The following is a 23,174-nucleotide window of genomic DNA, read 5'->3' on the forward strand; positions in this document are numbered from 1 at the left end:
AAAGGGGGAGTCTCTACGTCAGGGCCAGTGTTTAAAGAGGGAATCTCTCCGTCAGGGACAGTGTTTAAAGGGGGAGTCACTCCGTCAGGGACAGTGTTTACAGAGGGAGTCTCTCCGTCAGGGACCCTGTTTAAAGAGGGAGTCTCTCCGTCAGGGACCCCGTTTAAAGAGGGAGTCTCTCCGTCAGGGACCCTGTTTAAAGAGGGACTCTCTCTGTCAGGGACCCTGTTTAAAGAGGGAGTCTCTCTGTCAGGGACCCTGTTTAAAGAGGGAGTCTCTCTGTCAGGGACCCTGTTTAAAGAGGGAGTCTCTCCGTCAGGGACAGTGTTTAAAGAGGGAGTCTCTCCATCAGGGACCCTGATTAAAGAGTGAGTCTCTCCGTCAGGGACCCTGTTTAAAGAGGGATTCTCTCCGTCAGGGACAGTGTTTGAAGGGGGAGTCTCTCTGTCAGGGACCCTGTTTAAAGAGGGAGTCTCTCCGTCAGGGACCCTGTTTAAAGAGGGGGTCTCTCCGTCAGGGATCCTGTTTAAAGAGGGAGTCTCTCCGTCAGGGACCCTTTTTAAAGAGGGAGTCTCTCCGTCAGGGACCCTGTTTAAAGAGGGAGTCTCTCCGTCAGGGACCCTGTTTAAAGAGGGAGTCTCTCCGTCAGGGACCCTTTTTAAAGAGGGAGTCTCTCCGTCAGGGACAGTGTTTAAAGAGGGAGTCTCTCCGTCAGGGACAGTGTTTAAAGAGGGAGTCTCTCCGTCAGGGACCCTGTTTAAAGAGGGAGTCTCTCCGTCAGGGACCCTGTTTAAAGAGGGAGTCTCTCCGTCAGGGACAGTATTCAAAGAGGGAGTCTCTCCGTCAGGGACAGTGTTTAAAGAGGGGGTCTCTCCGTCAGGGACCCTGTTTAAAGAGGGAGTCTCTCCGTCAGGGACAGTATTCAAAGAGGGAGTCTCTCCGTCAGGGACAGTGTTTAAAGAGGGAGTCTCTCCGTCAGGGTCCCGGATTAAAGAGGGGGGTCTCTCCGTCAGGGACCCTGTTTAAAGAGGGAGTCTCTCCGTCAGGGACAGTGTTTAAAGAGGGAGTCTCTCCGTCAGGGACCCTGTTTAAAGAGGGAGTCTCTCCGTCAGGGACCCTGTTTAAAGAGGGAGTCTCTCCGTGAGGGACCCTGTTTAAAGAGGGAGTCTCTCCGCCAGGGACAGTGTTTAAAGAGGGAGTCACTCCGTCAGGGACCCTGTTTAGAGAGGGAGTCTCTCCGTCAGGGACCCTGTTTAAAGAGGACGTCACTCCGTCAGGGACAGTGTTTAAAGAGGGAGTCTCTCCGTCAGGGACTCTGTTTAAAGAGGGAGTCTCTCCGTCAGGGACTCTGTTTAAAGAGGGAGTCTCTCCGTCAGGGACTCTGTTTAAAGAGGGAGTCTCTCCGTCAGGGACTCTGTTTAAAGAGGGAGTCTCTCCGCCAGGGACCCTGTTTAAAGAGGGAGTCTCCGTCAGGGACCCTGTTTAAAGAGGGAGTCTCTCCGTCAGGGACCCTGTTTAAAGAGGGAGTCTCTCCGTCAGGAACCCTGTTTAAAGAGGGAGTCTCTCCGTCAGGGACCCTGTTTAAAGAGGGAGTCTCTCCGTCAGGGACCCTGTTTAAAGAGGGAGTCTCTCCGTCAGGGACCCTGTTTAAAGAGGGAGTCTCTCCGTCAGGGACCCTGTTTAAAGAGGGAGTCTCTCCGTCAGGGACCCTGTTTAAAGAGGGAGTCTTTCCGTCAGGGACCCTGTTTAAAGAGGGAGTCTCTCCGTCAGGGACCCTGTTTAAAGAGGGAGTCTCTCCGTCAGGGGCCCTGTTTAAAGAGGGAGTCTCTCCGTCAGGGACAGTGTTGAAAGTGGGAGTCTCTCCGTCAGGGACAGTGTTTAAAGAGGGAGTCTCTCCGTCAGGGACCCTGTTTAAAGAGGGAGTCTCTCCGTCAGGGTCCCTGTTTAAAGAGGGAGTCTCTCCGTCCTGGACCCTGTTTAAAAAGGGAGTCTCTCCGTAAGGGACCCTGTTTAAAGAGGGCGTCTCTCGTCAGGGATCCTGTTTAAAGAGGGAGTCTCTCCGTCAGGGACCCTGTTTAAAGAGGGAGTCTCTCCGCCAGGAACCCTGTTTAAAGAGGGCGTCTCTCCGTCAGGGACCCTGTTCAAAGGGGGAGTCTCTACGTCAGGGCCAGTGTTTAAAGAGGGAATCTCTCCGTCAGGGACAGTGTTTAAAGGGGGAGTCACTCCGTCAGGGACAGTGTTTACAGAGGGAGTCTCTCCGTCAGGGACCCTGTTTAAAGAGGGAGTCTCTCCGTCAGGGACCCCGTTTAAAGAGGGAGTCTCTCCGTCAGGGACCCTGTTTAAAGAGGGACTCTCTCTGTCAGGGACCCTGTTTAAAGAGGGAGTCTCTCTGTCAGGGACCCTGTTTAAAGAGGGAGTCTCTCTGTCAGGGACCCTGTTTAAATAGGGAGTCTCTCCGTCAGTGACAGTGTTTAAAGAGGGAGTCTCTCCATCAGGGACCCTGAGAAAAGAGTGAGTCTCTCCGTCAGGGACCCTGTTTAAAGAGGGATTCTCTCCGTCAGGGACAGTGTTTGAAGGGGGAGTCTCTCTGTCAGGGACCCTGTTTAAAGAGGGAGTCTCTCCGTCAGGGACCCTGTTTAAAGAGGGGGTCTCTCCGTCAGGGATCCTGTTTAAAGAGGGAGTCTCTCCGTCAGGGACCCTTTTTAAAGAGGGAGTCTCTCCGTCAGGGACCCTGTTTAAAGAGGGAGTCTCTCCGTCAGGGACCCTGTTTAAAGAGGGAGTCTCTCCGTCAGGGACCCTTTTTAAAGAGGGAGTCTCTCCGTCAGGGACAGTGTTTAAAGAGGGAGTCTCTCCGTCAGGGACAGTGTTTAAAGAGGGAGTCTCTCCGTCAGGGACCCTGTTTAAAGAGGGAGTCTCTCCGTCAGGGACCCTGTTTAAAGAGGGAGTCTCTCCGTCAGGGACAGTATTCAAAGAGGGAGTCTCTCCGTCAGGGACAGTGTTTAAAGAGGGGGTCTCTCCGTCAGGGACCCTGTTTAAAGAGGGAGTCTCTCCGTCAGGGACAGTATTCAAAGAGGGAGTCTCTCCGTCAGGGACAGTGTTTAAAGAGGGAGTCTCTCTGTCAGGGTCCCGGATTAAAGAGGGGGTCTCTCCGTCAGGGACCCTGTTTAAAGAGGGAGTCTCTCCGTCAGGGACAGTGTTTAAAGAGGGAGTCTCTCCGTCAGGGACCCTGTTTAAAGAGGGAGTCTCTCCGTCAGGGACCCTGTTTAAAGAGGGAGTCTCTCCGTGAGGGACCCTGTTTAAAGAGGGAGTCTCTCCGCCAGGGACAGTGTTTAAAGAGGGAGTCACTCCGTCAGGGACCCTGTTTAGAGAGGGAGTCTCTCCGTCAGGGACCCTGTTTAAAGAGGACGTCACTCCGTCAGGGACAGTGTTTAAAGAGGGAGTCTCTCCGTCAGGGACTCTGTTTAAAGAGGGAGTCTCTCCGTCAGGGACTCTGTTTAAAGAGGGAGTCTCTCCGTCAGGGACTCTGTTTAAAGAGGGAGTCTCTCCGTCAGGGACTCTGTTTAAAGAGGGAGTCTCTCCGCCAGGGACCCTGTTTAAAGAGGGAGTCTCCGTCAGGGACCCTGTTTAAAGAGGGAGTCTCTCCGTCAGGGACCCTGTTTAAAGAGGGAGTCTCTCCGTCAGGAACCCTGTTTAAAGAGGGAGTCTCTCCGTCAGGGACCCTGTTTAAAGAGGGAGTCTCTCCGTCAGGGACCCTGTTTAAAGAGGGAGTCTCTCCGTCAGGGACCCTGTTTAAAGAGGGAGTCTCTCCGTCAGGGACCCTGTTTAAAGAGGGAGTCTCTCCGTCAGGGACCCTGTTTAAAGAGGGAGTCTTTCCGTCAGGGACCCTGTTTAAAGACGGAGTCTCTCCATTAGGGACCCTGTTTAAAGAGGGAGTCTCTCCATCAGTGACCCTGTTTAAAGAGGGAGTCTCTCCGTCAGTAACCCTGTTTAAAGAGGGAGTCTCTCCGTCAGTAACCCTGTTTAAAGAGGGAGTCTCTCCATCAGGGACCCTGTTTAAAGAGGGAGTCTCTCCGTCAGTAACCCTGTTTAAAGAGGGAGTCTCTCCGTCAGGGACCCTGTTTAAATAGGGAGTCTCTCCGTCATGGACAGTGTTTAAAGAGGGAGCCTCCGTCAGGGACCCTGTTTAAAGAGGGAGTCTCTCCGTCAGGGACAGTGTTTAAAGAGGGAGTCTCTCCGTCAGGGACCCTGTTTAAAGAGGGAGTCTCTCCGTCAGGGACAGTGTTTAAAGAAGGAGTCTCTCCGTCAGGGACCCTGTTTAAAGAGGGAGTCTCTCCGTCAGGGACCCTGTTTAAAGAGGGAGTCTCTCCGTCAGGGACCCTGTTTAAAGAGGGAGTCTCTCCGTCAGGGACAGTGTTTAAAGAGGGAGTCTCTCCGTCAGGGACAGTGTTTAAAGAAGGAGTCTCTCCGTCAGGGACCCTGTTTAAAGAGGGAGTCTCTCCGTCAGGGACAGTGTTTAAAGAGGGAGTCTCTCCGTCAGGGACCCAGTTTAAAGAGGGGGGTCTCTCCGTCAGGGACCCTGTTTAAAGAGGGAGTCTCTCCGTCAGGGACAGTGTTTAAAGAGGGAGTCTCTCCGTCATGGAGAGTGTTTAAAGAGGGAGTCTCTCCGTCAGGGACCCTGTTTAAAGAGGGAGTCTCTCCGTCAGGGACCCTGGTTAAAGAGGGAGTCTCTCTGTCAGGGACCCTGTTTAAAGAGGGAGTCTCTCCGCCAGGGACAGTGCTTAAAGAAGGAGTCTCTCCGTCAGGGACCCTGTTTAGAGAGGGAGTCTCTCCGTCAGGGACCCTGTTTAAAGAGGGAGTCTCTCCGTCAGGGACAGTGTTTAAAGAGGGAGTCTCTCTGTCAGGAACAGTGTTTAAAGAATGAGTCTCTCCGTCAGGGACAGTGTTTAAAGAGGGAGTCTCTCCGTCAGTGACCCTGTTTAAAGAGGGAGTCTCTCCGTCAGGGAACCTGTTTAAAGAGGGAGACTCTCCGTTAGGGACCCTGTTTAAAGAGGGAGTCTCTCCGTCAGGGACCCTGTTTAAAGAGAGAGTCTCTCCGTCAGGGACCCTGTTTAAAGAGGGAGTCTCTCTGTCAGGGACCCTGTTTAAAGAGGGAGTCTCTCCGCCAGGGACAGTGCTTAAAGAAGGAGTCTCTCCGTCAGGGACCCTGTTTAGAGAGGGAGTCTCTCCGTCAGGGACCCTGTTTAATGAGGGAGTCTCTCTGTCAGGGACAGTGTTTAAAGAGGGAGTCTCTCCGTCAGGGACCCTGTTTAAAGAGGGAGTCTCTCCGTCAGGGACATTGTTTAAAGAGGGAATCTCTCCGTCAGGGACCCTGTTTAAAGAGGGAGTCTCTCCGTCAGGGACAGTGTTTAAAGAGGGAGTCTCTCCGTCAGGGACAGTGTTTAAAGAGGGAGTCTCTCCGTCAGGGACAGTGTTTAAAGAGGGAGACTCTCCGTCAGGGACAGTGTTTAAAGAGGGAGTCTCCATCAGGGACCCTGTTTAAAGAGGGAGTCTCTCCGTCAGGGACCCTGTTTAAAGAGGGAGTCTCTCCGTCAGGGACCCTGTTTAAAGAGGGAGTCTCTCCGTAGGGACCCTGTTTAAAGAGGGAGTCTCTCCGTCAGGGACCCTGTTTAAAGAGGGAGTCTCTCCATCAGGGACCCTGTTTAATGAGGGAGTCTTTCCGTCAGGGACCCTGTTTAAAGAGGGAGTCTCTCCGTCAGGGACCCTGTTTAAAGAGGGAGTCTCTCCGTCAGGGACCCTGTTTAAAGAGGGAGTCTCTCCGTCAGGGACCCTGTTTAAAGAGGGAGTCTCTCCGTCAGGGACAGTGTTTAAAGAGGGAGTCTCTCCGTCAGGTACCCTGTTTAAAGAGGGAGTCTCTCCATCAGGGACCCTGTTTAAAGAGGGAGTCTCTCGTCAGGGATCCTGTTTAAAGAGTGAGTCTCTCCGCCAGGGACCCTGTTTAAAGACGGAGTCTCTCCGTCAGGGACCCTGTTTAAAGAGGGAGTCTCTCCGTCGGGGACAGTGTTTAAAGAGGGAGTCTCTCCGTCAGGGACCCTGTTTAAAGAGGGAGTCTCTCCGTCAGGGACCCTGTTTAAAGAGGGAGTCTCTCCGTCAGGGACCCTGTTTAAAGAGGGAGTCTCTCTGTCAGGGGCAGTGTTTAAAGAGGGAGTCTCCGTCAGGGACCCTGTTTAAAGAGGGAGTCTCTCCGTCAGGGACCCTGTTTAAAGAGGGAGTCTCTCTGTCAGGGATCCTGTTTAAAGAGGGAGTCTCTCCGCCAGGGACAGTGTTTAAAGAGGGAGTCTCTCCGTCAGGGACCCTGTTTAAAGAGGGAGTCTCTCCGTCAGGGACCCTGTTTAAAGAGGGAGTCTCTCTGTCAGGGATCCTGTTTAAAGAGGGAGTCTCTCCGTCAGGGACCCTGTTTAAAGAGGGTGTCTCTCCGTCAGGGGCCCTGTTTAAAGAGGGAGTCTCTCCGTCAGGGACAGTGTTGAAAGTGGGAGTCTCTCCGTCAGGGACAGTGTTTAAAGAGGGAGTCTCTCCGTCAGGGACCCTGTTTAAAGAGGGAGTCTCTCCGTCAGGGTCCCTGTTTAAAGAGGGAGTCTCTCCGTCCTGGACCCTGTTTAAAAAGGGAGTCTCTCCGTAAGGGACCCTGTTTAAAGAGGGAGTCTCTCGTCAGGGATCCTGTTTAAAGAGGGAGTCTCTCCGTCAGGGACCCTGTTTAAAGAGGGAGTCTCTCCGCCAGGGACCCTGTTTAAAGAGGGCGTCTCTCCGTCAGGGACCCTGTTCAAAGGGGGAGTCTCTACGTCAGGAACAGTGTTTAAAGAGGGAATCTCTCCGTCAGGGACAGTGTTTAAAGGGGGAGTCACTCCGTCAGGGACAGTGTTTACAGAGGGAGTCTCTCCGTCAGGGACCCTGTTTAAAGAGGGAGTCTCTCCGTCAGGGACCCCGTTTAAAGAGGGAGTCTCTCCGTCAGGGACCCTGTTTAAAGAGGGAGTCTCTCCGTCAGGGACCCTGTTTAAAGAGGGAGTCTCTCTGTCAGGGACCCTGTTTAAAGAGGGAGTCTCTCTGTCAGGGACCCTGTTTAAAGAGGGAGTCTCTCCGTCAGGGACCCTGTTTAAAGAGGGACTCTCTCTGTCAGGGACCCTGTTTAAAGAGGGAGTCTCTCTGTCAGGGACCCTGTTTAAAGAGGGAGTCTCTCCGTCAGGGACAGTGTTTAAAGAGGGAGTCTCTCCATCAGGGACCCTGATTAAAGAGTGAGTCTCTCCGTCAGGGACCCTGTTTAAAGAGGGATTCTCTCCGTCAGGGACAGTGTTTGAACGGGGAGTCTCTCTGTCAGGGACCCTGTTTAAAGAGGGAGTCTCTCCGTCAGGGACCCTGTTTAAAGAGGGGGTCTCTCCGTCAGAGATCCTGTTTAAAGAGGGAGTCTCTCCGTCAGGGACAGTGTTTAAAGAGGGAGTCTCTCCGTCAGGGACCCTGTTTAAAGAGGGAGTCTCTCCGTCAGGGACCCTGTTTAAAGAGGGAGTCTCTCCGTCAGGGACCCTTTTTAAAGAGGGAGCCTCTCCGTCAGGGACAGTGTTTAAAGAAGGAGTCTCTCCGTCAGGGACCCTGTTTAAAGAGGGAGTCTCTCCGTCAGGGACCCTGTTTAAAGAGGGAGTCTCTCCGTCAGGGACAGTATTCAAAGAGGGAGTCTCTCCGTCAGGGACAGTGTTTAAAGAGGGAGTCTCTCCGTCAGGGACCCTGTTTAAAGAGGGAGTCTCTCCGTCAGGGACAGTATTCAAAGTGGGAGTCTCTCCGTCAGGGACAGTGTTTAAAGAGGGAGTCTCTCCGTCAGGGTCCCGGATTAAAGAGGGGGGTCTCTCCGTCAGGGACCCTGTTTAAAGAGGGAGTCTCTCCGTCAGGGACAGTGTTTAAAGAGGGAGTCTCTCCGTCAGGGCCCCTGTTTAAAGAGGGAGTCTCTCCGTCAGGGACCCTGTTTAAAGAGGGAGTCTCTCCGTCAGGGACCCTGTTTAAAGAGGGAGTCTCTCCGCCAGGGACAGTGTTTAAAGAGGGAGTCACTCCGTCAGGGACCCTGTTTAGAGAGGGAGTCTCTCCGTCAGGGACCCTGTTTAAAGAGGACGTCACTCCGTCAGGGACAGTGTTTAAAGAGGGAGTCTCTCCGTCAGGGACTCTGTTTAAAGAGGGAGTCTCTCCGTCAGGGACAGTGTTTAAAGAGGGAGTCTCCGTCAGGGACCCTGTTTAAAGAGGGAGTCTCTCCGTCAGGGACCCTGTTTAAAGAGGGAGTCTCTCCGTCAGGGACCCTGTTTAAAGAGGGAGTCTCTCCGTCAGGGACCCTGTTTAAAGAGGGAGTCTCTCCGTCAGGGACCCTGTTTAAAGAGGGAGTCTTTCCGTCAGGGACCCTGTTTAAAGAGGGAGTCTCTCCATTAGGGACCCTGTTTAAAGAGGGAGTCTCTCCGTCAGGGACCCTGTTTAAAGAGGGAGTCTCTCCATCAGGGACCCTGTTTAAAGAGGGAGTCTCTCCGTCAGGGACCCTGTTTAAATAGGGAGTCTCTCCGTCAGGGACCCTGTTTAAAGAGGGAGTCTCTCCGTCAGGGACAGTGTTTAAAGAGGGAGTCTCTCCGTCAGGGATCCTGTTTAAAGAGGGAGTCTCTCCGTCAGGGACAGTGTTTAAAGAGGGAGCCTCCGTCAGGGACCCTGTTTAAAGAGGGAGTCTCTCCGTCAGGGACAGTGTTTAAAGAGGGAGTCTCTCCGTCAGGGACAGTGTTAAAGAGGGAGTCTCTCCGTCAGGGACCCTGTTTAAAGAGGGAGTCTCTCCGTCAGGGACAGTGTTTAAAGAGGGAGTCTCTCTGTCAGGGACCCTGTTTAAAGAGGGAGTCTCTCCGTCAGGGACCCTGTTTAAAGAGGGAGTCTCTCCGTCAGTAACCCTGTTTAAAGAGGGAGTCTCTCCGTCAGGGACCCTGTTTAAAGTGGGAGTCTCTCCGTCAGGGACAGTGTTTAAAGAGGGAGCCTCCGTCAGGGACCCTGTTTAAAGAGGGAGTCTCTCCGTCAGGGACAGTGTTTAAAGAGGGAGTCTCTCCGTCAGGGACCCTGTTTAAAGAGGGAGTCTCTCCGTCACGGACAGTGTTTAAAGAGGGAGTCTCTCCGTCAGGGACAGTGTTTAAAGAAGGAGTCTCTCCGTCAGGGACCCTGTTTAAAGAGGGAGTCTCTCCGTCAGGGACCCTGTTTAAAGAGGGAGTCTCTCCGTCAGGGACCCTGTTTAAAGAGGGAGTCTCTCCGTCAGGGACAGTGTTTAAAGAGGGAGTCTCTCCGTCAGGGACAGTGTTTAAAGAAGGAGTCTCTCCGTCAGGGACCCTGTTTAAAGAGGGAGTCTCTCCGTCAGGGACAGTGTTTAAAGAGGGAGTCTCTCCGTCAGGGACCCAGTTTAAAGAGGGGGGTCTCTCCGTCAGGGACCCTGTTTAAAGAGGGAGTCTCTCCGTCAGGGACAGTGTTTAAAGAGGGAGTCTCTCCGTCATGGACAGTGTTTAAAGAGGGATTCTCTCCGTCAGGGACCCTGTTTAAAGAGGGAGTCTCTCCGTCAGGGACCCTGTTTAAAGAGGGAGTCTCTCTGTCAGGGACCCTGTTTAAAGAGGGAGTCTCTCCGCCAGGGACAGTGCTTAAAGAAGGAGTCTCTCCGTCAGGGACCCTGTTTAGAGAGGGAGTCTCTCCATCAGGGACAGTGTTTAAAGAGGGAGTCTCTCCGTCAGGGACAGTGTTTAAAGAGGGAGTCTCTCTGTCAGGGACAGTGTTTAAAGAATGAGTCTCTCCGTCAGGGACAGTGTTTAAAGAGGGAGTCTCTCCGTCAGTGACCCTGTTTAAAGAGGGAGTCTCTCCGTCAGGGAACCTGTTTAAAGAGGGAGTCTCTCCGTCAGGGACAGTGTTTAAAGAGGGAGTCTCTCCGTCAGGGACCCTGTTTAAAGAGGGAGTCTCTCCGTCAGGGACAGTGTTTAAAGAGGGAGTCTCTCCGTCAGGGACAGTGTTTAAAGAGGGAGTCTCTCTGTCAGGAACAGTGTTTAAAGAATGAGTCTCTCCGTCAGGGACAGTGTTTAAAGAGGGAGTCTCTCCGTCAGTGACCCTGTTTAAAGAGGGAGTCTCTCCGTCAGGGAACCTGTTTAAAGAGGGAGACTCTCCGTTAGGGACCCTGTTTAAAGAGGGAGTCTCTCTGTCAGGGACCCTGTTTAAAGAGGGAGTCTCTCCGTCAGGGACCCTGTTTAATGAGGGAGTCTCTCTGTCAGGGACCCTGTTTAAAGAGGGAGTCTCTCCGTCAGGGACCCTGTTTAAAGAGGGAGTCTCTCCGTCAGGGACCCTGTTTAAAGAGGGAGTCTCTCCGTCAGGGACAGTGTTTAAAGAGGGAGTCTCTCCGTCAGGGACATTGTTTAAAGAGGGAATCTCTCCGTCAGGGACCCTGTTTAAAGAGGGAGTCTCTCCGTCAGGGACAGTGTTTAAAGAGGGAGTCGCCCCGTCAGGGACCCTGTTTAAAGAGGGAGTCTCTCCGTCAGGGACCCTGTTTAAAGAGGGAGTCTCTCCGTCAGGGACAGTGTTTAAAGAGGGAGTCTCTCCGTCAGGGACCCTGTTTAAAGAGGGAGTCTCTCCGTCAGGGACCCTGTTTAAAGAGGGAGTCTCTCCGTCAGGGACAGTGTTTAAAGAGGGAGTCTCTCCGTCAGGGCCAGTGTTTAAAGAGGGAGTCTCTCCGTCAGGGCCAGTGTTTAAAGAGGGAGTCTCTCTGTCAGGGACAGTGTTTAAAGAGGGAGTCTCTCCATCAGGGACAGTGTTTAAAGAGGGAGTCTCTCCGTCAGGGACCCTGTTTAAAGAGGGAGTCTCTCCGTCAGGGACCCTGTTTAAAGAGGGAGTCTCTCCGTCAGGGACCCTGTTTAAAGAGGGAGTCATTCCGTCAGGGACAGTGTTTAAAGAGGGAGTCTCTCCGTCAGGGACAGTGTTTAAAGAGGGAGTCTCTCCGTCAGGGACCCTGTTTAAAGAGGGAGTCTCTCCGTCAGGGACCCTGTTTAAAGAGGGAGCCTCTCCGTCAGGGACAGTGTTTAAAGAGGGAGTCTCTCCGTCAGGGACAGTGTTTAAAGAGGGAGTCTCTCCGTCAGGGACAGTGTTTAAAGAGGGAGACTCTCCGTCAGGGACAGTGTTTAAAGAGGGAGTCTCCATCAGGGACCCTGTTTAAAGAGGGAGTCTCTCCGTCAGGGACCCTGTTTAAAGAGGGAGTCTCTCCGTCAGGGACCCTGTTTAAAGAGGGAGTCTCTCCGTCAGGGACAGTGTTTAAAGAGGGAGTCTCTCTGTCAGGGACCCTGTTTAAAGAGGGAGTCTCTCCGTCAGGGACAGTGTTTAAAAAGGGAGTCTCTCCGTCAGGTACAGTGTTTAAAGAGGGAGTCTCTCCGTCAGGGACCCTGTTTAAAGAGGGAGTCTCTCCGTCAGGGACCCTGTTTAAAGAGGGAGTCTCTCCGTAGGGACCCTGTTTAAAGAGGGAGTCTCTCCGTCAGGGACCCTGTTTAAAGAGGGAGTCTCTCCGTCAGGGACAGTGTTTGAAGAGGGAGTCTCTCCGTCAGGGACCCTGTTTAAAGAGGGAGTCTCTCCGTCAGGGACCCTGTTTAAAGAGGGAGTCTCTCCGTAGGGACCCTGTTTAAAGAGGGAGTCTCTCCGTCAGGGACCCTGTTTAAAGAGGGAGTCTCTCCGTCAGGGACCCTGTTTAAATAGGGAGTCTCTACGTCGGGGACCCTGTTTAATGAGGGAGTCTTTCCGTCAGGGACCCTGTTTAAAGAGGGAGTCTCTCCGTCAGGGACCCTGTTTAAAGAGGGAGTCTCTCCGTCAGGGACCCTGTTTAAAGAGGGAGTCTCTCCGTCAGGGACCCTGTTTAAAGAGGGAGTCTCTCCGTCAGGGACCCTGTTTAAAGAGGGAGTCTCTCCGTCAGGGACAGTGTTTAAAGAGGGAGTCTCTCCGTCAGGGACCCTGTTTAAAGAGGGAGTCTCCACGTCGGGGACCCTGTTTAATGAGGGAGTCTTTCCGTCAGGGACCCTGTTTAAAGAGGGAGTCTCTCCGTCAGGGACCCTGTTTAAAGAGGGAGTCTCTCCGTCAGGGACCCTGTTTAAAGAGGGAGTCTCTCCGTCAGGGACCCTGTTTAAAGAGGGAGTCTCTCCGTCAGGGACCCTGTTTAAAGAGGGAGTCTCTCCGTCAGGGACAGTGTTTAAAGAGGGAGTCTCTCCGTCAGGGACAGTGTTTAAAGAGGGAGTCTCTCCGTCAGGGACTCTGTTTAAAGAGGGAGTCTCTCCGTCAGGGACAGTGTTTAAAGAGGGAGTCGCTCCGTCAGGGACCCTGTTTAAAGAGGGAGTCTCTCCGTCAGGGACCCTGTTTAAAGAGGGAGTCTCTCGTCAGGGATCCTGTTTAAAGAGTGAGTCTCTCCGCCAGGGACACTGTTTAAAGACGGAGTCTCTCCGTCAGGGACCCTGTTTAAAGAGGGAGTCTCTCCGTCAGGGACCCTGTTTAAAGAGGGAGTCTCTCCGTCAGGGACCCTGTTTAAAGAGGGAGTCTCTCTGTCAGGGGCAGTGTTTAAAGAGGGAGTCTCCGTCAGGGACCCTGTTTAAAGAGGGAGTCTCTCCGTCAGGGACCCTGTTTAAAGAGGGAGTCTCTCCGTCAGGGACCCTGTTTAAAGAGGGAGTCTCTCTGTCAGGGATCCTGTTTAAAGAGGGAGTCTCTCCGCCAGGGACAGTGTTTAAAGAGGGAGTCTCTCCGTCAGGGACCCTGTTTAAAGAGGGAGTCTCTCCGTCAGGGACCCTGTTTAAAGAGGGAGTCTCTCTGTCAGGGATCCTGTTTAAAGAGGGAGTCTCTCCGTCAGGGACAGTGTTTAAAGAGGGAGTCTCTCCGTCAGGGACCGTGTTGAAAGAGGGAGTCTCTCCGTCAGGGACCCTGTTTAAAGAGGAAGTCTCTCCGTCAGGGACCCTGTTTAAAGAGGGAGTCTCTCCGTCAGGGACAGTGTTGAAAGTGGGAGTCTCTCCGTCAGGGACAGTGTTTAAAGAGGGAGTCTCTCCGTCAGGGACCCTGTTTAAAGAGGGAGTCTCTCCGTCAGGGTCCCTGTTTAAAGAGGGAGTCTCTCCGTCCTGGACCCTGTTTAAAAAGGGAGTCTCTCCGTAAGGGACCCTGTTTAAAGAGGGCGTCTCTCGTCAGGGATCCTGTTTAAAGAGGGAGTCTCTCCGTCAGGGACCCTGTTTAAAGAGGGAGTCTCTCCGCCAGGGACCCTGTTTAAAGAGGGCGTCTCTCCGTCAGGGACCCTGTTCAAAGGGGGAGTCTCTACGTCAGGGCCAGTGTTTAAAGAGGGAATCTCTCCGTCAGGGACAGTGTTTAAAGGGGGAGTCACTCCGTCAGGGACAGTGTTTACAGAGGGAGTCTCTCCGTCAGGGACCCTGTTTAAAGAGGGAGTCTCTCCGTCAGGGACCCCGTTTAAAGAGGGAGTCTCTCCGTCAGGGACCCTGTTTAAAGAGGGACTCTCTCTGTCAGGGACCCTGTTTAAAGAGGGAGTCTCTCTGTCAGGGACCCTGTTTAAAGAGGGAGTCTCTCCGTCAGGGACAGTGTTTAAAGAGGGAGTCTCTCCATCAGGGACCCTGATTAAAGAGTGAGTCTCTCCGTCAGGGACCCTGTTTAAAGAGGGATTCTCTACGTCAGGGACAGTGTTTAAAGAGGGAGTCTCTCCGTCAGGGACCCTGTTTAAAGAGGGAGTCTCTCCATCAGAGACAGTGTTTAAAGAGGGAGTCTCTCCGTCAGGGACAGTGTTTAAAGAGGGAGTCTCTCTGTCAGGGACCCTGTTTAAAGAGGGAGTCTCTCCGTCAGGGACCCTGTTTAAAGAGGGGGTCTCTCCGTCAGGGATCCTGTTTAAAGAGGGAGTCTCTCCGTCAGGGACAGTGTTTAAAGAGGGAGTCTCTCCGTCAGGGACCCTGTTTAAAGAGGGAGTCTCTCCGTCAGGGACCCTGTTTAAAGAGGGAGTCTCTCCGTCAGGGACCCTTTTTAAAGAGGGAGTCTCTCCGTCAGGGACAGTGTTTAAAGAAGGAGTCTCTCCGTCAGGGACCCTGTTTAAAGAGGGAGTCTCTCCGTCAGGGACCCTGTTTAAAGAGGGAGTCTCTCCGTCAGGGACCCTGTTTAAAGAGGGAGTCTCTCCGTCAGGGACAGTATTCAAAGAGGGAGTCTCTCGGTCAGGGACAGTGTTTAAAGAGGGAGTCTCTCCGTCAGGGTCCCGGATTAAAGAGGGGGGTCTCTCCGTCAGGGACCCTGTTTAAAGAGGGAGTCTCTCCGTCAGGGACAGTGTTTAAAGAGGGAGTCTCTCCGTCAGGGACAGTGTTTAAAGAGGGAGTCTCTCCGTCAGTGACCCTGTTTAAAGAGGGAGTCTCTCCGTCAGAGACCCTGTTTAAAGAGGGAGTCTCTCCGTCAGGGACCCTATTTAAAGAGGGAGTCTCTCCGTCAGGGACCCTGTTTAAAGAGGGAGTCTCTCCGTCAGTGACCCTGTTTAAAGAGGGAGTCTCTCCGTCAGTGACCCTGTTTAAAGAGGGAGTCTCTCCGTCAGGGACCCTGTTTAAAGAGGACGTCTCTCCGTCAGGGACAGTGTTTAAAGAGGGAGTCTCTCCGTCAGGGACTCTGTTTAAAGAGGGAGTCTCTCCGTCAGGGACAGTGTTTAAAGAGGGAGTCTCTCCGTCAGGGACCCTGTTTAAAGAGGACGTCTCTCCGTCAGGGACTCTGTTTAAAGAGGGAGTCTCTCCGTCAGGGACAGTGTTTAAAGAGGGAGACTCTTCGTCAGGGACAGTGTTTAAAGAGGGAGTCTCCGTCAGGGACCCTGTTTAAAGAGGGAGTCTCTCCGTCAGGGACCCTGTTTAAAGAGGGAGTCTCTCCGTCAGGGACCCTGTTTAAAGAGGGAGTCTCTCCGTCAGGGACCCTGTTTAAAGAGGGAGTCTCTCCGTCAGGGACCCTGTTTAAAGAGGGAGTCTTTCCGTCAGGGACCCTGTTTAAAGAGGGAGTCTCTCCATCAGGGACCCTGTTTAAAGAGGGAGTCTCTCCGTCAGTAACCCTGTTTAAAGAGGGAGTCTCTCCGTCAGGGACCCTGTTTAAATAGGGAGTCTCTCCGTCATGGACAGTGTTTAAAGAGGGAGCCTCCGTCAGGGACCCTGTTTAAAGAGGGAGTCTCTCCGTCAGGGACAGTGTTTAAAGAGGGAGTCTCTCCGTCAGGGACCCTGTTTAAAGAGGGAGTCTCTCCGTCAGGGACCCTGTTTAAAGAGGGAGTCTCTCCGTCAGGGATCCTGTTTAAAGAGGGAGTCTCTCCGTCAGGGACAGTGTTTAAAGAAGGAGTCTCTCCGTCAGGGACCCTGTTTAAAGAGGGAGTCTCTCCGTCAGGGACCCTGTTTAAAGAGGGAGTCTCTCCGTCAGGGACCCTGTTTAAAGAGGGAGTCTCTCCGTCAGGGACAGTGTTTAAAGAGGGAGTCTCTCCGTCAGGGACAGTGTTTAAAGAAGGAGTCTCTCCGTCAGGGACCCTGTTTAAAGAGGGAGTCTCTCCGTCAGGGACAGTGTTTAAAGAGGGAGTCTCTCCGTCAGGGACCCAGTTTAAAGAGGGGGGTCTCTCCGTCAGGGACCCTGTTTAAAGAGGGAGTCTCTCCGTCAGGGACAGTGTTTAAAGAGGGAGTCTCTCCGTCATGGACAGTGTTTAAAGAGGGAGTCTCTCCGTCAGGGACCCTGTTTAAAGAGGGAGTCTCTCCGTCAGGGACCCTGTTTAAAGAGGGAGTCTCTCTGTCAGGGACCCTGTTTAAAGAGGGAGTCTCTCCGCCAGGGACAGTGCTTAAAGAAGGAGTCTCTCCGTCAGGGACCCTGTTTAGAGAGGGAGTCTCTCCGTCAGGGACCCTGTTTAAAGAGGGAGTCTCTCCGTCAGGGACAGTGTTTAAAGAGGGAGTCTCTCCGTCAGGGACAGTGTTTAAAGAGGGAGTCTCTCTGTCAGGGACAGTGTTTAAAGAGTGAGTCTCTCCGTCAGGGACAGTGTTTAAAGAGGGAGTCTCTCCGTCAGTGACCCTGTTTAAAGAGGGAGTCTCTCCGTCAGGGAACCTGTTTAAAGAGGGAGACTCTCCGTCAGGGACCCTGTTTAAAGAGGGAGTCTCTCCGTCAGGGACAGTGTTTAAAGAGGGAGTCTCTCCGTCAGGGACAGTGTTTAAAGAGGGAGACTCTCCGTCAGGGACAGTGTTTAAAGAGGGAGTCTCCATCAGGGACCCTGTTTAAAGAGGGAGTCTCTCCGTCAGGGACCCTGTTTAAAGAGGGAGTCTCTCCATCAGGGACCCTGTTTAATGAGGGAGTCTCTCCGTCAGGGACCCTGTTTAAAGAGGGAGTCTCTCCGTCAGGGACCCTGTTTAAAGAGGGAGTCTCTCCGTCAGGGACAGTGTTTAAAGAGGGAGTCTCTCCGTCAGGGACCCTGTTTAAAGAGGGAGTCTCTCCGTCAGGGACCCTGTTTAAAGAGGGAGTCTTTCCGTCAGGGACCCTGTTTAAAGAGGGAGTCTCTCTGTCAGGGACCCTGTTTAAAGAGGGAGTCTTTCCGTCAGGGACCCTGTTTAAAGAGGGAGTCTCTCCGTCAGGGACAGTGTTTAAAGAGGGAGTCTCTCCGTCAGGGACCCTGTTTAAAGAGGGAGTCTCTCCGTCAGGGACCCTGTTTAAAGAGGGAGTCTCTCCGTCAGGGACCCTGTTTAAAGAGGGAGTCTCTCCGTCAGGGACCCTGTTTAAATAGGGAGTCTCTCCGTCAGGGACCCTGTTTAAAGAGGGAGTCTCTCCGTCAGGGACCCTGTTTAAAGAGGGAGTCTCTCCGTCAGGGACCGTGTTTAAAGAGGGAGTCTCTCCGTCAGGGACAGTGTTTAAAGGGGGAGTCTCTCCGTTAGGGTCAGTGTTTAAAGAGGACAGTCTCTCCGTCAGGGACCCTGTTTAAAGAGGGAGTCTCTCCGTCAGGGACCCTGTTTGAAGAGGGAGTCTCTCCGTCAGGGACAGTGTTTAAAGAAGGAGTCTCTACGTCAGGTACAGTGTTTAAAGAGGGGGTCTCTCCGTCAGGGACAATGTTTAAAGAGGGAGTCTCTCCGTCAGGGACCCTGTTTAAAGAGGGAGTCTCTCCGTCAGGGACCCTGTTTAAAGAGGGAGTCTCTCCGTCAGGGACCCTGTTTAAAGAGGGAGTCTCTCCGTCAGGGACCATGTTTAAAGAGGGAGACACTCCGTCAGGGACCCTGTTTAAAGAGGGAGTCTCTCCGTCAGGGACCCTGTTTAAACAGGGAGTCTCTCCATCAGGGATCCTGTTTAAAGAGGGAGTCTCTCCGTCAGGGACCCTGTTTAAACAGGGAGTCTCTCCATCAGGGATCCTGTTTAAAGAGGGAGTCTCTCTGTCAGGGACCCTGTTTAAAGAGGGAGTCTCTCCGTCAGGGACCCTGTTTAAAGAGGGAGTCTCTCCGTCAGGGACAGTGTTTAAAGAGGGAGTCTCTCCGTCAGGGACAGTGTTTAAAGAGGGAGTCTCTCCGTCAGGGAACCTGTTTAAAGAGGGAGTCTCTCCATCAGGGGCCCTGTTTAAAGAGGGAGTCTCTCTGTCAGGGAACCTGTTTAACGAGGGAGTCTCTCCGTCAGGGACCCTGTTTAAAGAGGGAGTCTCTCCGTCAGGGACAGTGTTTAAAGAGGGAGTCTCTCCGTCAGGGACCCTGTTTAAAGAGGGAGTCTCTCCGTCAGGGACCCTGTTTAAAGAGGGAGTCTCTCCGTCATGGACCCTGTTTAAAGAGGGAGTCTCTCCGTCAGGGACAGTGTTTAAAGAGGGAGTCTCTACGTCAGGGACAGTGTTTAAAGAGGGAGTCTCTCCGTCAGGGACCCTGTTTAAAGAGGGAGTCTCTCCGTCAGGGACAGTGTTTAAAGAGGGAGTCTCTACGTCAGGGACAGTGTTTAAAGAGGGAGTCTCTCCGTCAGGGACCCTGTTTAAAGAGGGAGTCTCTCCGTCAAGGACCCTGTTTAAAGAGGGAGTCTCTCCGTCAGGGACCCTGTTTAAAGAGGGAGTCTCTCCGTCAGGGACCCTGTTTAAAGAGGGAGTCTCTCTGTCAGGGACCCTGTTTAAAGAGGGAGTCTCTCCGTCAGGGACAGTGTTTAAAGAGGGAGTCTCTCCGTCAGGGACAGTGTTTAAACAGAGAGTCTCTCCGTCAGGAACAGTGTTTAAAGAGGGAGTCTCTCCGTCAGGGACCCTGTTTAAAGAGGGAGTCTCTCCGTCAGGGACCGTGTTTAAAGAGGGAGTCTCTCCATCAGGGACAATGTTTAAAGAGGGAGTCTCTCCGTCAGGGACCCTGTTTAAAGAGGGAGTCTCTCCGTCAGGAACAGTGTTTAAAGAGGGAGTCTCTCCATCAGGGACCCTGTTTAAAGAGGGAGTCTCTCCATCAGGGACCCTGTTTTAAGAGGGAGTCTCTCCGTCAGGGACCCTGTTTAAAGAGGGAGTCTCTCCGTCAGGGACCCTGTTTAAAGAGGGAGTCTCTCCGTCAGGGACCCTGTTTAAAGAGGGAGTCTCTCCATCAGGGACCCTGTTTAAAGAGGGAGTCTCTCCGTCAGGGACCCTGTTTAAAGAGGGAGTCTCTCCGTCAGGGACCCTGTTTAAAGAGGGAGTCTCTCCGTCAGGGACCCTGTTTAAAGAGGGAGTCTCTCTGTCAGGGACCCTGTTTAAAGAGGGAGTCTCTCCGTCAGGGACCCTGTTTAAAGAGGGAGTCTCTCCGTCAGGGACCCTGTTTAAAGAGGGAGTCTCTCCGTCAGGAACCCTGTTTAAAGAGGGAGTCTCTCCGTCAGGGACCGTGTTTAAAGAGGGAGTCTCTCCGTCAGGGACCCTGTTTAAAGAGGGAGTCTCTCCGTCAGGGACCCTGTTTAAAGAGGGAGTCTCTCCGTCAGGGACCGTGTTTAAAGAGGGAGTCTCTCCGTCAGGGACCGTGTTTAAAGAGGGAGTCTCTCCGTCAGGGACCCTGTTTAAAGATGGATTCTCTCCGTCAGGGACAGTGTTTAAAGAGGGAGTCTCTCCGTCAGGGACAGTGTTTAAAGAGGGAGTCTCTCCACATTCTCCACTTTTGAACTTTTCCTTCTAATTTTCCAGAGCGACAGAACGGCATCTGACAGAGCGACAGATTCGATCCGGACTCCGGGAGGTTATGGTGGGCATGGATTTTGGAAAAGTCACATCAATAGAGGTAGCGAATGAGGAGGGGTTTGGGTCCATTGGGATGGTGTACAGTGGGAGTGAACGGGAAGGGGTTTGGGTCCATTGGGATGGTGTACAGTGGGAGTGAACGGGAAGGGGTTTGGGTCCATCGGGATTGTGTACAGGGGGAGTGAACGGGAAGGTGTTTGGGTCCATTGGGATTGTGTACAGTGGGAGTGAACGGGAAGGGGTTGTGTCCATTGGGATTGTGTACAGAGGGAGGAAACGGGAAGGGGTTGGGTCCATTTGGATTGTGCACAGTGGGAGTGAACGGGAAGGGGTTTGGGTCCATTGGGATTGTGGACAGTGGGAGTTAACGGGAAGGGATTTTTGTCCATTGTGATTGTGTACAGTGGGAGTGAACGGGAAGGGGTTTGGGTCCATTGGGATTGTGGACAGTGGGAGTTAACGGGAAGGGATTTTTGTCCATTGGGATCGTGTACAGTGGGAGTGAACGGGAAGGGGTTTGGGTCCATTGGGATTGTGTACAGTGGGAATGAACGGGAAGGGGATTGAGTCCATTGGGATTGTGTACAGTGATGGTGAACGGGATGGGGTTTGGGTCAATTGGGATTCTCTGCAGTGGGAGTGAATGGGAAGAGGTTTGGGTCCATTGGGATTGTGTACAGTGGGAGTGAACGGGAAGGTGATTGGGTCCATTGGGATTGTGTACAGTGGGAGTGAACAGGAAGGGGTTTGTGTCCATTGGGATTGTGCACAGTGGGAGTGAACGGGAAGGGGTTTGGGTCCATTGGGATTGTGCACAGTGGGAGTGAACGGGAAGGGGTTTGGGTCCATTGGGATTGTGCACAGTGGGAGTGAACGGGAAGGGGTTTGGGTCCATTGGGATTGTGCACAGTGGGAGTGAACAGGAAGGGGTTTGGGTCCATTGGGATTGTGCACAGTGGGAGTGAACGGGAAGGGGTTTGGGTCCATTGGGATTGTGCACAGTGGGACTGAACGGGAAGGGGTTTGGGTCCATTGGGATTGTGCACAGTGGGAGTTAACGGGAAGGGATTTTTGTCCATTGGGATCGTGAACAGTGAGAGTGAACGGGAAGGGGTTTGGGTCCATTGGGATTGTGTACAGTGGGAGTGAACGGGATGGGGACTGGATCAATTGGGATTGTGTTCAGTGGGAGTGATCGGGAAGGGGTTTGTGTCCATTGGGATCGTGTACAGTGGGAGTGAACGGGAAGGGGTTTGGTTCCATTGGGATTGTGTACAGTGATGGTGAACGGGATGGGGTTTGGGTCAATTGGGATTGTTTACAGTGGGAGTGAATGGGAAGAGGTTTGGGTCCATTGGGATTGTGTACAGTGGGAGGGAACGGGAAGGTGATAGGGTCCATTGGGATTGTGTACAGTGGGAGTGAACAGGAAGGGGTTTGGGTCCATTGGGATTGTGCACAGTGGGAGTGAACGGGAAGAGGTTTGGGTCCATTGGATTGTGTACAGTGGGAGTGAACGGGAAGGGGTTTGGGTCCATTGGGATTGTGCACAGTGGGAGTGAACGGGAAGGGGTTAGGGTCCATTGGGATTGTGCACAGTGGGAGTGAACAGGAAGGAGTTTGGGTCCATTGGGATTGTGCATAGTGGGAGTGAACGGGAAGGGGTTTGGGTCCATTGGGATTGTGTTCAGTGGGAGTGAACGGGAAAGGGTTTGGGTCCATTGGGATTGTGCACAGTGGGACTGAACGGGAAGGGGTTTGGGTCCATTGGAATTGTGTAAAGTGGGAGTGAACGGGAAGGGGTTGGGTCAATTGGGATTGAGTACAGTGGGAGTAAACGGGAAGGGGTTTGGGTTCATTGGGATTGTGTACAGTGGGAGTGAACGGGATGGGGTTTGGGTCCATTGGGATTGTGTACAGTGGGAGTGAACGGGAAGGGGTTTGGGTCCATTGGGATTGTGTACAGTGGGAGTGAACGGGATAGGGTTTGGGTCCATTGGGATTGTGTACAGTGGGAGTGAACGGGAAGGGGTTTGGGTCCATTGGGATTGTGTACAGTGGGAGTGAACGGGAAGGGGTTTTGGTCCATTGGGATCGTGTACAGTGGGAGTGAATGGGATGGGGTTTGGGTCCATTGAGATTGTGTACAGTGGGAGTGAACGGGAAGGGGTTTTGGTCCATTGGGATTGTGTACAGTGGGAGTGAACGGGAAGGGGTTTTGGTCCATTGGGATTGCGTACAGTGGGAGTGAACGGGAAGGAGTTTGGCACCTTTGGGATTGTTTACAGTGGGAGTGAATGGGAAGAGGTTTGGGTCCATTGGGATTGTGTACAGTTGGAGTGAACGGGAAGGGGTTTGGGTCCATTGGGATTGTGCACAGTGGGAGTCAACGGGAACAGGTTTGGGTCCATTGGGATTGTGTACAGTGGGAGTGAACGGGAAGGGGTTTGGGTCCATTGGGATTGTGTACAGTGGGAGTGAACGGGAAGGGGTTTGTGTCCATTGGGATTGTGTACAGTGGGAGTGAACGGGAAGGGGTTTGGGTCCATTGGGATTGTGTACAGTGGGAGTGAACGGGAAGGGGTTTGGGTCCATTGGGATTTTGTACAGTGGGAGTGAACGGGAAGGGGTTTGGGTCCATTGGGATTGTGTACAGTGGGAGTGAACGGGAAGGGGTTTGGGTCCATTGGAATTGTATACAATGGGAGTGAACGGGAAGGGGTTTTGGTCCATTGGGATTGTGCACAGTGGGACGGAACGGGAAGGGGATTGGGTCCATTGGAATTGTGTACAGTGGGAGTAAACGGATAGCAGTTTGGGTCCATTGGGATTGTGTACAGTGGGAGTAAACGGGACGGAGTTTGGCTCCTTTGGGATTGTTTACAGTGGGAGTGATTGGGAAGAGGTTTTGGTCCATTGGGATTGTGGACAGTGGGAGTGAACGGGAAGTGGTTTGGGTCCATTGGAATTGTATACAATGGGAGTGAACGGGAAGGGGTTTTGGTCCATTGGGATTGTGCACAGTGGGACGGAACGGGAAGGGGATTGGGTCCATTGGAATTGTGTACAGTGGGAGTGAACGGGAAGGGGTTTGGGTCCATTGGAATTGTATACAATGGGAGTGAACGGGAAGGGGTTTTGGTCCATTGGGATTGTGCACAGTGGGACGGAACGGGAAGGGGATTGGGTCCATTGGAATTGTGTACAGTGGGAGTAAACGGATAGCAGTTTGGGTCCATTGGGATTGTGTACAGTGGGAGTAAACTGGACGGAGTTTGGCTCCTTTGAGATTGTTTACAGTGGGAGTGAATGGGAAGAGGTTTTGGTCCATTGGGATTGTGGACAGTGGGAGTGAACGGGAAGGGGTTTGGGTCCATTGCGATTGTGTACAGTGGGAGTGAACAGGAAAGAGTTTGGGACCAATAGGTTTGTGCACAGTGGGAGTGAACGGGAAGGGGTTTGGGTCCATTGGGATTGTGTACAGGGGGAGTGAACGGGAAGGGGTTTGGGTCCATTGGGATTGTGTACAGTGGGAATGAACGGGAAGGGCTTTGGATCCATTGGGATTGTGTACAGTGGGAGTGAACGGGAAGCGGTTTGGGTCCATTGGGATTGTGTACAGTGGGAGTGAACGGGAAGTGGTTTGGGTCCATTGTGATTGTCCACAATGGGAGTGAACGGGAAGTGGTTTGGGTCCATTGGGATTGTGTACAGTGGGAGTGAACGGGAAGCGGTTTGGGTCCATTGGGATTGTGTACAGTGAGAGTGAACGGGAAGGGGTTTGGGTCCATTGGGATTGTGCACAGTGGGAGTGAACGGGAATGGGTTTGGGTCCATTGGGATTGTGGACAGTGGGAGTGAACAGGAAGGGCTTTGGATCCATTGGGATTGTGTACAGTGAGAGTGAACGGGAAGCGGTTTGGATCCATTGGGATTGTGTACAGTGAGAGTG

General features: G+C 52.8%; 1 protein-coding gene across 1 annotated transcript in view; it reads left to right on the forward strand.

Annotated features, from left to right (window-relative positions):
• Positions 1–23,174, forward strand: part of LOC140411274 (protein phosphatase Slingshot homolog 1-like) — a 121,567-nt gene that overhangs the window by 18,173 nt on the left and 80,220 nt on the right. Inside the window, exon 3 of the mRNA XM_072500396.1 lies at positions 19,169–19,262. Within this exon, the coding sequence (XP_072356497.1) occupies positions 19,169–19,262 (94 nt within the window). The remainder of the gene's footprint in view (positions 1–19,168; positions 19,263–23,174) is intronic.

This window comes from Scyliorhinus torazame, chromosome 4 (assembly GCF_047496885.1).
Source record: "Scyliorhinus torazame isolate Kashiwa2021f chromosome 4, sScyTor2.1, whole genome shotgun sequence".
NCBI classification, from domain to species: domain Eukaryota; kingdom Metazoa; phylum Chordata; class Chondrichthyes; order Carcharhiniformes; family Scyliorhinidae; genus Scyliorhinus; species Scyliorhinus torazame.